This window comes from Musca vetustissima, unplaced genomic scaffold, assembly GCF_032173495.1.
Source record: "Musca vetustissima isolate MV318-11 ecotype Yass unplaced genomic scaffold, APGP_CSIRO_Mvet_v1 utg35065, whole genome shotgun sequence".
NCBI classification, from domain to species: domain Eukaryota; kingdom Metazoa; phylum Arthropoda; class Insecta; order Diptera; family Muscidae; genus Musca; species Musca vetustissima.
Window position 1 is genome coordinate 1 of NW_026886282.1, and position 15,462 is coordinate 15,462.

The 15,462-nt window shown below is 36.5% G+C and overlaps 1 protein-coding gene across 1 annotated transcript; it reads right to left on the minus strand.

Moving 5' to 3' along the window:
- Positions 1–24: 24 nt before the first annotated feature.
- LOC133333802 (titin homolog) lies at positions 25–12,560 on the minus strand (the record flags this gene model as incomplete). Its single annotated transcript, XM_061542090.1, has 4 exons — positions 12,396–12,560; positions 1,730–3,629; positions 1,374–1,627; positions 25–1,270 (listed from the first exon to the last, which is right to left on the minus strand). Coding segments are annotated over exons 1-4 (3,479 nt in total), but the record flags the coding sequence as incomplete, so codon positions are not given.
- Between the last annotated feature and the right edge of the window lie 2,902 nt (positions 12,561–15,462).

Consider the following 15,462-nt stretch of genomic DNA (forward strand, 5'->3'; position numbering starts at 1 on the left):
CTGTGTGATCTTCTCTGCTGTAGCGTATTGTAATCGGTATCATCCTCATCTGCCCCGTTATCCTGCTTGACCTTTTCGCTTATCTTCTTCAGTTCCTCCTGGTCCATGTAGAGCGGTGTATGATATTTCCTAGTTGTGCTCACCTGTTGTACCAGCTCACTGTAGTGATCTGCAGCTGCACGAGCCTCCTCCATCATAGCCCGTTCGGCTTCTTTTCGCTTACGCTCCTCTTCCTCTTCTTTGGCTTTACGTTTGGCCTCCGCTTCAGCTTTAAGTAGTGAGGCATTGGTTTTCTCCTGGGGATTCGAAATCATTTCATTCTCCTCGGTGTTTCTTTCGGTGGCGGAACGTTTATCTCTCTTGAAGAATGACTTGATGCCCTTGGCAATATCCAATTTGTCACTGGCCGGACTTTCGGGTTTGACATTTGATGATGGACTGTTTGGCGGTTCCATGGACTGGTTATTGTTTGCTTGCAGAACATTCTCATAGGAAGGTCGCTTAAGAATGGGTTTTGGTACAAAATCAGGACTGGGCAATGGTACAGGTCTGGTCAGCACCAAGGCAGCTTCATCGGGAGTTGGTGCCCGATATGGGGTGAATACCCCTGCCGACATATTCCGTGGATGATAGGTTTCCAATTCTCTAGGACTGGGCGAATGTGTACGGGCCATTAATTCCATTTTGAATTTTTCTATGGAATCCGCATCCGATGAAGCTGTACTCTCCGTGTAGTCGGAACCCAAATCGTAGCTATCCTCTCGATGATTGGGTTCACTCCGGGTCTGATATTCATCACTGATTTCACCACTCTCTTGGCTCTCCTGACGTTTGTTGTACATTTGAGGCATTGTGCGGGACAGCGGTTTCATATCGCCGATATTTTCCTTCGAGTTCCATTTGTGTAGTGCCGATGATTTGATGTCGTGGGCAATGTCGGCTGACTGCCTTCTCATTTCACTACGTTTCTCGAAGGATAAACGTTCCGCTTCGGTCATGGAACCCAAACGTTTACGCACATTTGTAGGGGCCGCAATTTTGTCTTGAGATATTTTCAGTTTTCGGGCCTTTTCCGCCTCCTCCAGCTCTACAGCCTCGTAAAAGCGGGCCATAGCTCGCTCGTACAACAATTCCGTAGAGCTGACCGAACGTCGTAAGGGGAACGTGTGCAGGGCTGATGTATACTCCAGCAAAGCTAAATCGGGTGCCGATATGGAAATGGGGGGAGGTTGTATGGCATCCTCTAGATCCAATTCGAAGGAATCTTGCTCTGAAACGAGAAGTTAGATGGAATTAGTAGGAATTCTATAGAAACAATTCGCATGGATATAGGGAGAATGTGGGAAGGAAGTGGAAGGGTAACCGGCACTTACTGTCTTTATCCTTGACCTTGCTGTTCTTGTCGAACACCACAAGCATGAACTCGTTGCTGGTGTGAACTTCGTCATGCTTGTCGGTATTGGACATTTTGCGAGTTGGATTTTGGGATGCCATAGTTTGGGAGTTGATGGTGGGAGTGGCCGCCGCAAAGCTGGTAGTTGTAACATTTTGCGGTGAAGTTGGGGGCGAGGGAGCTGCTGTGGTCACAATTAGCTTGGGTGGAGCACTAATTTCTATGGTTGGGGTTGGTAATGCAGATCGGCCATTTCCGCTGTTGTGGTTGTTGTTGGAGTTGCCATTGGAAGCTGCTTGAGTCTTGGCAACTCCATTTCCCACTGCCTTCACATCGTTCTCTTTGCTCAGAGAACTGGTTGCAATGGCTATGGCCAAAGCGGGTGCATTGCGGGCAGCCGGAGACAAGGCTTGGAGACCGGTAAAACGTGTGGCATTTTGACTTGATCCCAATTTGACGGGCTCTGAGCTGCGTTGCAATGCCGTTGTCGTCGTTGCGGTGTTACTAGTTTTTGTGGGTTTTCCACTATCCGGAGGTGGACTGAGGCTGCGATTACGGGGTTTCATGAAATCAATGATTTTCGAGTTCTCCGCTACCGGGGCAGTTTTTGGTGCTTGTGTGACATTGCTGATGCTTGTTGGCACCTCCTTAGCTTTCAAAATTCCCGGCAAGAAAAGCGATTTCTTTTGAGTCTTTGGTGAACGTTCTGGTGATCGACTTTCTCTTTCGATGGCAGCTTCAATATTCAAAGTCAAATTGTTGGGAATTTTCTCTGTGGTGGGTTTAGCATTGTTTGCCGTCTCCTTAGTTGTGAACGGAGAGGGGCTCTTCCTCACCGATGTCCCATAAGACATTTCACGGTGTAAATCTTCACTATCGAAGACCTGAGGTGTTATCTTCCGAGCAGCCTTGGGTGAGAAGTGACCCACTGTCTCGGTGGCAGCATCGGCAGTTGGTCTTTGTGGCGATAACGTTTTACGTCGAGGTGGCACTGGCTTATTCCCTGCTTCTTCATTGATTTGAATTTGTGAAGTGGGCTTTGTTATACCTCTCTTGGGATCGGGTATAAAAAGTATATCCGACTCCTCGCTTGGTTCACTAACACCATAAGGATTTTCTGCCTTAACACGGAACTTATATTCCGAACCCTCAATCAAGTCGTGCAGTGTCGTACTGAGTGAACGAGTTGTAACCGCCTTAAGCCAGACATTCCAGCCAATGCGAAAGTATTCCACAATGTAATTTCCAATCTTACAACCACCATCGTCAATAGGTGCCGTCCATGACAATGTAGCCGATTTACCGAATGACATATTCAGTCGTACCTTGCCGGGTGGATTGGGTCTAGCCGTTACTGTAACCAAAAATGAGGCAACATCTTCACCCAGTCTGTTAGAGGCCTTAATGCTATACTCGCCCCTATCATCCCGCTGAACATTATCAATTTTTAACATTGAATTTTTATCGGTATTCGTTATTTCAAATCTCCCGCCATTCTGAACCATCTCACCCTCATGCATCCAGGTTATTTGCGGCAAAGGTTGGCCGGCAATGCCCACCTTTAGGCGTAGTGCTTCTTCAGCCTCCACGATGAGGCCATCTTCATAGGTCCGTGGCAAACGAATTTTGGGCGGAGCTTGTACGAAAAGCTTTGCCTTTGTCGCCACGTGACCGGCTCGATTTGTCGCCGTGCACTTGATTTCACCCTCATCGGTCAGCGCCACCTGATGTATGATCAAGACACTAGCGTCGTTGTCGTTTACGATTTTCGTTCGTCGGCTACTGAAAATCTCATAGCCATCTTTGAACCAGCTGATCTCGGGTGGTGGCTGGCCAATGAATTTCACCCGAAATTCAACACGTTCATCTTCGACAGCATGCATATCCTGTAGTTCGTCAATAAAGCGTGGTACGCTGATGGCATTGCGTTGCAGCGTCACTGTTAGTATATCGGATAGTTCACTGGCGTCCGAACGACCAACAATATTCTCGGCAAAAACGCGAAATTGATAACGCCAACCTGGTTCCATACCACTTATGGCCACATCACAATTTGTAACGGGTATTGGGGTACTTTTCACCCAGTGCGGCGAGCCCATGCGACGATGTTCGACAATGTAGCCGGTAATGGGAGAACCTCCATCGAGTCTTGGACGTTCCCATCGTAGGCAAACGACATCGGGTTGCTGATCCGATATGGGAATTAGTATAGGACGTCCGGGTGCCGAGGGACGTTCTGTAAAGAAAGAGAGAATGGATTATTAGTAATGGAATAAAACATGCGAAGATGAAGAAATAACGAACTTGATCAAAAGTGACTAAGGAGGGGAAGTTTATTATCGAGGCAATCTTCAGTAAGAAGCTGCAACTCAGAATCCAAATTTAGGCTACAGCAATGAAACACGCTTACTAATAATTAGTATTTTCCAAATAATTCTCAATGGAATATACCCAAAACGTATATGTATCTGCTTGATAAGAGTAAAATTTTATTTCGATGTAGCCAAAATTTAAATAGTACAGTTCGATATTCGGCATTTAGAAAATTTCTAACATATTTTCTAACCGAAATAATTAATGTTGGCCATTTAATGTTCCGATTTAGAAATATGATCAATGTAGGTCCACAATTGTTTTGGGCCATTTGGTTTTGGTATCTACCGTTCGATATTCAATATTTTGAGGATAGCTGATGACCCGTATTAATTATGGTTATTTTGATTGAACTTTGGAAACAAATATGAAAAGTTTGGATTAAATCGAAGTGCTACCACGGAGACTTATTGTGCGCAGACAGACTTAAAGATGGACATTTGTAAATCAACTCCAAATTGTCTGAAACGAATGAAAGAAAACCAGCATTTCAACATACTACAAATAAGGTAGATCCATGGTATAGCCTATATTCCACATTTTCCGGAAAGAAATATTTTAGGATCTACTAGGAATCTCTAATAAAACATTATAGCCACTTCGGTAGAATAATACAGTTAAAATCTTCAAAAATCGACATTTTTCTGCAACGGTATTTCAACGTTTCAAGAACCTGGAATGCCAAATTACAGGCAATTGGATGGGAAATTTCGGTCCAGACCTTCAGAAAACCTAAAATGGATCGAAATATCTAAGGATGGGTGCCATAAGAAAACGTGGTTTTACACCTAGATCTCGGAATGCCAAATGAGAAATAATCGGTTAAAGTATTAAAAAAAAAAAACCGAAAAATGTAGCCCGCTTCATCTGGAAGCTAAGTCAAAACATGGATCTGCATCAAAAATTTTCTGCGAAGATTGTGTTCACCCTCCAAGATCTTGTAATATAAAATTACAGCTTAAAAATACCATAAATTTGGTTGGAACCTATATCGACAATGTTTGGCAGAGATGTCACTACGTTTCAAAATCCGGTATGTCATTTTGGTGGGAAGTTAATATCAAGACCTTTGAAATCCTCAGGTCGGGGTATCTGTAAAGATGTTTTCCCCATTTAAGAACCATAAATGCTTGAGCTTATCCTTCACGGTGGATCGGGATCATTGGAGATATGTTATTTTCCCCTCTAAGAACCCGAAATGCTTATGCTCAAATGGAGGTCCATATTTTCAAAATGATGAATAAAGGTCACGTTTTTATACCCTTTACCACACTGTGGTACAGGATAATATATCTTTGTGCATATGTTTGTAACAGCAAAAGGAAACGAGTTGGTTCATGGTTCATTTTGAGAATGTGCATAGAATCACTTTCTGAGTCGATTTATGCATGTTTGTCCGTCTGTCTGTCCATGTTAAATTGTAAACAAAGTGCAGGTCGCATTTATTATCCAAATGAGATGAAATTTGGCACAGATCATTTATTTGCTCCAAGGACGAATCCTATTAAAATTGGTGCATATCGGTTCAGATTTAGATATAGCTTCCATATATATTTTCGTCCGATTTTTAGTAATTGGTGTACCAAAGAGTCAAATTATGCCCTATTGGCACAACATTTTGCACAACGTACTGAAGTTCGGATAGCCAAAAGTGTGACAAGTTTTATTGAAATCGGTTCAGATTTAGATATATCTCCCATATATATTTTCGTCCGATTTTAAATTAATGGCGCACCAAAGAGCCAAATTTAAGCCGATTGCCATCAAATTTTTCACAACGTACTGAAGTTAGGATAGCCTAACGTGTATCAAGTTTTATTGAAATCGGTTCAGATTTTGTTATAACTCCCGTATATATTTTCGTCAGATATTTAGTAAATGGTGCACCAGAGAATTAAAAAGGTACACTAAATAATAAACTTAAGATTACGGATGATCTTTAGATTGGTTTCATTTAAATCGATTGACATAATTTTGTCTCATTGCACTATGCCTATGCGTGAACCGATATAGCTCATCTTCGATTTTGGCCTGCCTGCAGACAAAAGACAACTCTAGAAATTTACGCTGATCAAGAAAAACAACATTAATATACCCTCCACCATAGCTAAGTACAAATGTACCCGGTTATTGCATGTACGGTTAAGTCTATTCACATATAGACAAAGACCTCATATTTAATGTAGTCCACTTTCAGTCAATGGTCCTTCAAAAATACGAGGTCTATTAGGATGCATCTCTTGAATATAGCCAAAGTTGTAAGGGGTATCATAAAGTCGCCCCGTCCGACTTTACAACGTTTAATGGTTTTCATCTATGAAGCCGAAATGTTAAAAAAAACTTCGATGGGAAATTTTAGTGAAGTTTCTTTTAAAATACCGTTGGCTTTATATGGGAGTTAGGTAAAAACACGAACCAATATCGAAAATTCTTTTCAAAGTATTGCTCACCTTTGAAGATTCTGGAATGCAAAATTACAGCCCATTCTGTTGGAAAATTCTGTTTCAACTTTTAAAATACCAAAAATGTGGTGGGTCCTTTATATGTTAAAACATGGACCTATATTCATAATTTTCTCTCCCAAAAAATCCGAATTGCCAAATTACAGCCCTAACTTTCTGAGTTGATTTATGCTTGTCCGAGCATATTTTATTGTAAACACAAAGGTCGTTTTTATCATCGGAATGAGAGAAATTGAGATGCACAGACCATTTATTTGGCCCAAGGATGAACCCTATTATAATTGGTGAAAATCGGTTTAGATTAAGATATAGCTCCCATATCTGTTCTCATTCCATCCAAAGACTTTACGTTTGTTCGATTGAGACGAAATTCCTCACAGCGTATCGAATTTGATATGTAATAAAGTGTTTTAAGTTTAGTTGAAATCGGTTCAGGTTTAGATATAGCTTCCATATATAGCTACGTCGGATTTTCTATAGAATGGTCAGTATAATTTTTTTATCCACAATTTGTTCAGAAAATTTTTTTAATACCTATAATTGTGTCTTTTGAAACTAGTTTAAGTCCATTTTTTCTTATATTGAGATATTTCAACGTTTGGGTTTTTATTAGTTAAAACATTTTTTTTAATGGGACCCCCCCATTCTCGGGGTCAATTTTTTTTTTGATTTAATTCGAATCTACACTAATTCAAGAATGTCCCTACAAAATTTCAAATGAAAATCTCAAGAACTCTTGAAGATATAGCCGATTTATTGTGTCAGCATCAAGTGACGGCTAAAGGGCTTCTCAAACTTTAAACCCGTTTTTCTCTTTTGCGAATGGCGGTCACGATAACTCAAAAACAAATAATCCAATCGGTTCCAAATTTTGACACGTTTCCCTGGGAGTGTATAGCTCTCGTATGAACTAGGATAAAACCAATCGGTGAAGAACTTCCTTATTTTTTAACTTAGTTTGTGGTAAAAATGGCGATTTTCCAAAAAAAATTCAAAGTTCCGCCATTTTGTTAATTGTTGTGCGAAGTCAATAATCCTAGTTCATACGAGAGCCAGACATGTACTCTTTCTAACACCGTTGGAATTTTTGGATTCCGATGTTCCAGTGAGGAGTTATCATGCCCGCCATAAAAAATAAGGACTTTTTTTGATCACAAAAAACAACAACAAAATTTTTTTGTAAATTATTTTTCTTCCTTTTTAAATCTTCAAATATATATGGGCAATATTGCCAATTTTTTAATATTCCATTTTCAAAAAATCAGGCACATCTATGATTTTTGGTACACATATAGAGAAAAATGTTCTGACTCCGAAACCGTTCGCGATCAAATTTTTGGTTGATGCGCGCAAAAGTTATCGAGGTTTTAATTTTGGGCATAAGAAAAAAAAAAACGTTGATATAGATCTTCCTCCGTAAAATAAGAATATGAATATATTATAGTAATCGCGATAAAGTTGCACATCTTCGCGAAATATGAGAAAAATAAAAAAATATACATAGCAGATTACATTAATATTTTCATTATATTAATGACATACTCACACCTAAAAATTAATTTAAAAATATCTACATAATCTAAACACGATGGTGAATCAAATGATATCAAAATCACACAAGTCCGTGTAGCGGTTTCTAAATCAAAGCGACAACAAAACAAGATATTGAGGAAAAATATTTGTTTTTGATTCGAAAAAATAATGTCATCATATTTATTTTTTTAATTGTATACAAGAAATTTCAGAAAAAAATGTTAGGGTTATATGGGCTATTTTACCCGAATTTCGCCGAAAAATTGACCTATATAAAAATAATCACATTTGGTGTATAAGTATACGCCTTGCGGAAATAATATTATGAAATATACATTTTAAATGGCGTGTAAATCGCGTAATTCTCAAAATCATTTGATGCGCATGCGGTTTCCAGGAAGTACTGAACTTTATCTTCCAATCCATATATATTTTGCGAAATTTCATTTGACGGCTAAGATGTGCCACACGTTACATTGAAGTACCTAAAAAATCGTAAAACGCGAATAATTTCCGAAAACTCCATATGCCATTAACGCGCATCCGATTTCAGTGTGCACCCTAAAAAAATGCATCGATCTATACCGATTTCAATGTGGTCCATTAAGAACCATGGATGTGCCAGCTCACACTATTTTTGAGATAAATTGGGCACATATCTCTTTCGGCTGAAGTTTCTCTTTTCGAAAAAGATCAAAATTCGTATGAGGTCATTTATTGAAGCGGAAATGATACACAGAAAACGCAAATAAATCCGCGATATTTTAAAAAACATTTTTCGCCAAATTTCGTGTTTTTTGGAAGGCCAGTTCCTGCCGTTCTAGTAGATGGATTTTCACGAAGAAGATTTTATATCATCCGAAACGTAAAAAAGCCTTATTGATCGCGGGTACCCATATCATTCAGTTGACAGATCTACAAATTTGGCCCGAAAAATAGGTTTTTTAGAAATTTGATCGCACAAAATTCGCACCTTCGGATGAGTATTACTCTGAAGCTGTGCATACTACACACACAAAATACATATCAAATTACGCAGATTCGCGACTACAATAATCTTATAATCGATTTTTATAACTTCCTGTTTGCGTATTAAAGCTAGAAGTAAAATTAAAAAAACACTCAAAATCGAGCTTCAAAATGTCAGCATCATTTAAAGGTAGATGCAGTGAAAATTTTGAAAATTGATACATAAGGGGCGTAGTCCCCATTTTGTTGGCTTCTAGTTTTATTTTGACACGAAGACCGTGCAATGACTGGCGTAGTCACAAATCGATAGAGAACATAAAAAAACTGGTTCGCCTCAACGTGTTTTTACACTCTTTTTTACATTAAAGTAGACACAGCTTCCACCAAAATAAAGTTTGGAGGTCAATATCATGAACAGTTTGCAACGACAGATCAATTAATCCAAAACTATTCACTTTTTTCATATACTTAAGTAATTCCCGATTTATAAAGGGGTGAACCTCCGCTTCAGCTATGTTAAAAAATTGGCAATATTGCCAATTTTTTAATATTCCATTTTCAAAAAATCAGCTTTTTTGTTTTTGTGGCACATCTATGATTTTTGGTACACATATAGAGAAAAATGTTCTGACTCCGAAACCGTTCGCGATCAAATTTTTGGTTGGTGCGCGCAAAAATTATCGAGGTTTTAATTTTGGGCATAAGAAAAAAATCTTAAAATTACGCCGTTTAGTATATTGACCAAAAACGTTGATATATATCTTCCTCCGTATAATAAGAATATTAATATATTATAATAATCACGATAATGTTGCACATATTCGCGAAATATGAGAAAAATAAAAAAATATAGCATATTACATCAATATTTTCATTATATTAATGACATACACACACCTAAAAATTAATTTAAAAATATCTAAATAATCTAAACACGATGGTGAATCAAATGATATCAAAATCACACAAGTCCGTGTAGCGGTTTCTAAATCAAAGCGACGACAAAACAAGATATTGAGGAAAAATATTTGTTTTTGTTTCGAAAAATTAATGTCATCATATTCATTTTTTTAATTGTATACAAGGAATTTCAGAAAAAAATGTTGGGGTTATTCTGCTATTTTACCCGAATTTCGCCGAAAAATTGAAGTTATAATTATAATAATAACTTTTTGTGTATAAGTATACGCCTTGCGGATTATATCAAGGCCCTTCCGATAAATCTTAGAATTCTATAAATAGGAATAAATCTTATAATAAAATAATATTATGAAATATACATTTTAAATTGCGTGTAAATCGCGTAATTCTCAAAATCATTTGATGCGCATGCGGTTTCCAGGCAGTACTGAAGTTTATCTTCCAATCCATATATATTTTGCGAAATTTCATTTGACGGCTAAGTTGTGCCACACGTTGCATTGAAGTACCCAAAAAATCGTAAACCGCGAACAATTTCCGACAACTCCATATGCCATTAACGCGCATCCGATTTCGGTGTGCACCCTAAAAAAATACATCGATCTATACCATTTCAATGTGGTCCATTACGAACCATGGATGTGCCAGCACAGTCTATTTTTGAGATAAATTGCGTACATCTCTCTTTCGGCTGAAGTTTTTAAAGTTCTCTTTTCGAAAAAGATCAAAATCCGTATGAGGACATTTATTGAAGCGGAAATGATACACAGAAAACGCAAATAAATCCGCGATATTTTAAAAAACATTTTTCGCCAAATTTCGTGTTTTTTGGAAGGCCAGTTCCTGCCGTTCTAGTAGATGGATTTTCACGAAGAAGATTTTATATCATCCGAAACGTAAAAAAGCCTTATTGATCGCGGGTACCCATATCATTCAGTTGACAGATCTAAAAATTTGGCCCGAAAAATAGGTTTTTTAGAAATTTGATCGCACAAAATTCGCACCTTCGGATGAGTATTACTCTGAAGCTGTGCATACTACATACACAAAATACATATCAAATTACGCAGACTCGCGACTACAATAATCTTATAATCGATTTTTAGAAATTCCTGTTTGCGTATTAAAGCTAGAAGTAAAACTAAAAAAACACTCAAAATCGAGCTTCAAAATGTCAACATCATTTAAAGGTAAATGCAGTTCAAATTTTGAAAAATGATACATAAGGGACGTAGTCCCCATTTTGTTGGCTTCTAGTTTTCTTTTGACACGAAGACCGTGTAATGAGTGGCTTAGTCACAAATCGATAGAGAACATAAAAAAACTGGTTCGCCTCAACCTGTTTTTACACATTTTTTTACATTAAAGTAGACACAGATTCCACCAAAATAAAGTTTGGAGGTCAATATCATGAACAGTTTGCAACGACAGATCAATTAACCCAAAACTATTCACTTTTTTCATATACTTAAGTAGTTCCCGAGTTATAAAAGGGTGAACCTCCGCTTCAGCTATGTTAAAAAATTGGCAATATGCAAAGTTACAAACCTTAACAAGCATTCATATTGGGGCATTCCCTTAAGTGGTTTTAATTTTGTTTGTGGCTTTGTGCCCTTGAAAATGATCGGATATACAACGTAATATGTTTTTTTAAACTTTTCTATAAAACCAAGTTATGTATCAGAAAACAAAAAGGGACTTAAACTACTTTTAAAATTAGCGACTCATTTAAAGTGGTCGGTCCTGGGTTTTATTGTGTAAGGTCGATTATTTTATTTTGTAAATTATAAATTCAATTTGTGATTCATACACAACAACAACAACCCAATTGCCAGCCAACTTTAAGTAAATAAAAACAGAAATTATAACATCAAAGTAGAAAATGTTGAAAATACAAAATTCTGATATTCAAAACAAAACGCCGAAATCAAAATAAAAGCAACATTAAAAAGAATACAACAAAAAAGTCCATTAATAATATCAGAGAAATCAAAACAAAACATATATTCGTTAAAAAAATAATTTCAAAACTTAACGAAATATTTCAAAATCCCTTAAGCGAATATTGAAAGAGTTGCTTCTAATTAAAGAGCAAATCTCTTTTTATCATATTCCTCTCTTTACAATATCACTTTTCGCTCTTTGCAACAACTAAACAATTTACAGTAAGAAAATCTGAATGGAATTTATTTGCTGGCCTTTAAATTGTAATTATTTGTTTTTTTTGGTATTTCCTCATTTTTCGTGATTTCCTTTTTATACAATGTCGATGGACCCATCAGTAGGCTTGCATGCTTGTTCTATTCGATCTACTGTCAAATGCAGTAAAATGAATTATTTCAAAAAGAAGCAGAGGAAAATCTCTTGCTAAGTTTTATGCGTTTGGTGGCTGGCTGTGCTCGTTTGATTTGAGAGAAGAAGAAAAACAAAAACACTTTTCCGGATTTTCGTGGGTATTTTTTCTTCTTCTTCGTCGTAGACAAAACGCACAGTACTACACGGGCAGAGCAGTGTCCTCAGTAGTACCACCGACAAAAAAACAGAACCGAACAGAACAACAATACTGCAAAGTCAACCACTTGAGTGTGAAAATGGTGTCTAAAAATAACCACATTTCTGGCGCTCCCACTAAACATTTTTAGCTTTTTATGTCGAATATAAAATAAATTTTTTCTTTAAAAAGAAAACTCTGACATAGTAAAAAAACTGCTAAATTAAAAAAAATAATATGGAATTTGTGTCACCTGCAGATTTCCAATGGACAGCTTTCTTGGGACGGCCACTCTGAGTTTGGTGTTGTAATTTTCCTTGTTGATTGCCCATAAAAAATATTCGTCAATATCTTTTCGTTCTAAATATATGTATAAAAATATATATGTATAAAATTTTTATCTTATACTAGATTTTATTTTTTTCCACTAAAAATGCACTTTTCGTAATAATTTTTTTTCATTTATAAAAAATTTTGCTAAATTTCAGAATTTTTGCTTTTCAACACTGGAATTGGATGGCTGTAATTTTGTGTAACCCCACATTTTCACTGGTGAAAATTTCCACATAAATTTTCAATATTTCTTTTCTTCTTCTTAGAGATTTTTTTCTTTCGTTTTATGCGGAGGCACAGAGCGTTAAATAATACAACCGTTCGACGAACACCGAGCAACGCAACACACTTTTCAAAATTATTTCATACTTTGGCTATGTCTCGATTCTATCGGTCCGGATGATCGTTTGTTGGCCATAAGCTACGCTAGCTGGCTCTTTGCAAAGGCGATCGATCGCATCACACATAGAACGAAACGTAGGAAAATACTGAATGAAAATTTGTATTTCAATGGGAAATCTAAGAGAGATATTATAATGAATATAAAAAAGAGATTGTTCTTGCCCGATGAAAGGAAGAGTATAAATTCGTTAAGTTATTAATTCTCTCAAATATTCGAAGATAATGGAAGAGTATATTTTTTGTTTATATGTTTTGTTTTGTACAAATAAATTAATTAATAAGAATGTTTACATTTTCATAAGTAACATATCCGAAATGATTAATGAATGTTACCTTGTGCCAATTAGAATTAGAATTTCTGGTATAAACTTCCGTCACTCCATCTAAAATTTCATCAATTGAGAATTGCTGAACCGATTTGATTCAAATTTTCCTCCAATTGTTGGAAATTATAGGGAGAAGGTTTTTACGAAAAAACAAAATTGGGAAAGATGTTATACCCTTCGCTACACTGTGATTCACGGTATTATGTCTTTGTCCATATGTTTGAAAGATACAAAAGGAAGCGAAATAGACCAATGGTTCCTTTTGAGAATGTGCATAAAATCACTTTCGGCATATTTTTTGATATTACTCAAGTTTTGTCGAAATCGGTTCAGATTTAGATATAGCTCTCATATACACAGGTGGCCAAAACTAAAGCAATGGAAATTTCAAAGTTAATAAATGCCGCATAACGTTTTCAAAAATAAAGATACCGTGTTGATTTTTCCAAAAAGCATGCTAAAATCATAAATAAATAATGATTTATGGATAAGGGAATTGTCTCCATTTTTGCTTGGACAAAACTAAACCAACTCTGCATTACTAACAGATGAGCTCTAAAATATTAGTTATTTTTTGCTGTTACTTTTGCTATGGATTGGTTTCTACACATATTTCGATTCCTAAAGACCAGTTTTGATAATGATTAGTGATTGCGAAAATAATTTATCACAGAAAATTATTTTGGAGAAATAATCCATAAACAAATCCGCGAGTTGTTCAGTAATAAAATGGGCTTTCTTTATGGTATCCAGACATGTACACCTGCTACCGTAGCTCGTCCAGGCTCTGTTCTTGGGGTTATATCCAACGATAAGCAATCAACAATTCCGTTGAACTCTTTAATGGGAATTTTTTACTACTTTTAAAATTTGTTGATAAGTACGAACTAATTTTTTTCGCGGCATACCTCCGGTATGAACTATCACTACTTGTATAGTTGAACTTATAATTCGAGATATCGCGGATTTGTTTATGGATTATTTCTCCAATATAATTTTCTGTGATATATTTTTTTCGCAATCACTGGTCATTATCAAAACTGATCTTTAAGAATCGATTGGCTTTCGCAAAAGCTTATATTCAATGGAATCCGACTCAGTGGATATTAATGGCACAGATAAGAAGAAAATTACAGTGAGAATGTCAAAAAAATGAAAGTCCCAAGCCTCAGTACTGTAAGGATACTGGAAAGGTTGAAGGTGGATAAACAAATTATTGGTCTATTTTTCTTTTAATGGAAATCGATATACTTACGAGATTTATAAAGTAATGGATCGCACTGTTTATACAAATGTGTTGAAAATCGCTATGGTTTCCTTCGCCGAAGAAAATATACCGCTTGTTTGGGTGTTTCATCTTGACAATAACCTCCAACATACATCAGAACATGTCAATGATTGGTTGCGGGAGTTAAAAATCAATTTCTCGTAGGTGTGCTGCCGTAATCAAAAATTATTTGACCAAGCGAATATTGGGTGAATTTAGTTTTCTATATAATATATATTTTATTTCAAAATAAATTTTGTGTTTATATTTATACCCTTCACCACTCTGTGGTACAGGGTATTATGTCTTTGTGCATATGTTTGTAACAGGCAAAAATAATCGAGGAAAGGAACCATGGGTCTAGGTTCCTTTTGAGAAAATCATAGAATCACTTTCTGAGTCGATTTATGCATGTCCGTCCGTCCATGTATTTTTGTGAACAAAGTACAGGTCGCATTTATGATCCGATTTGGATGAAATTTGGCACATGTCACTTATTTGGCACAAGGACGAACCCTATCGAAATTGGAGAAAATCGGTTCATATTTAGATATAGCTCCCATATATATTTTCATCCGAATTATGGTAAATGGTGTACCAAAGCCCTTATATATCTTTCGATTTGCACGAAATTTGATATAGCCTACTGAATTAGGTCTAGATAGATGTGTGCTAAGTTTCGTGAAATGGTGCACCAAAGTCCCTGAAAGCAATTTGATTTGCATGAAATTTGGCATAGCGTATTCAATGAAGTCTACAATGACATGTGCTAAGTTTCGTGAAAATCGGTTCAGATTTAAATATAGCCTCCATATATAGTTTCGCCCGATTTTAGGTAAATGGTACACCGTAGTCCCTGCTAATCTTTTGATTGACATGAATTTTGGTATAGCGTACTAAATTAAGTATAGAGTAATGTGTGCTAAGTTTCGTGAAAATCGGTTGAGATTTGGATATAGCTCCCATGTACAGTTTCGCCCGATTTAAGGTAA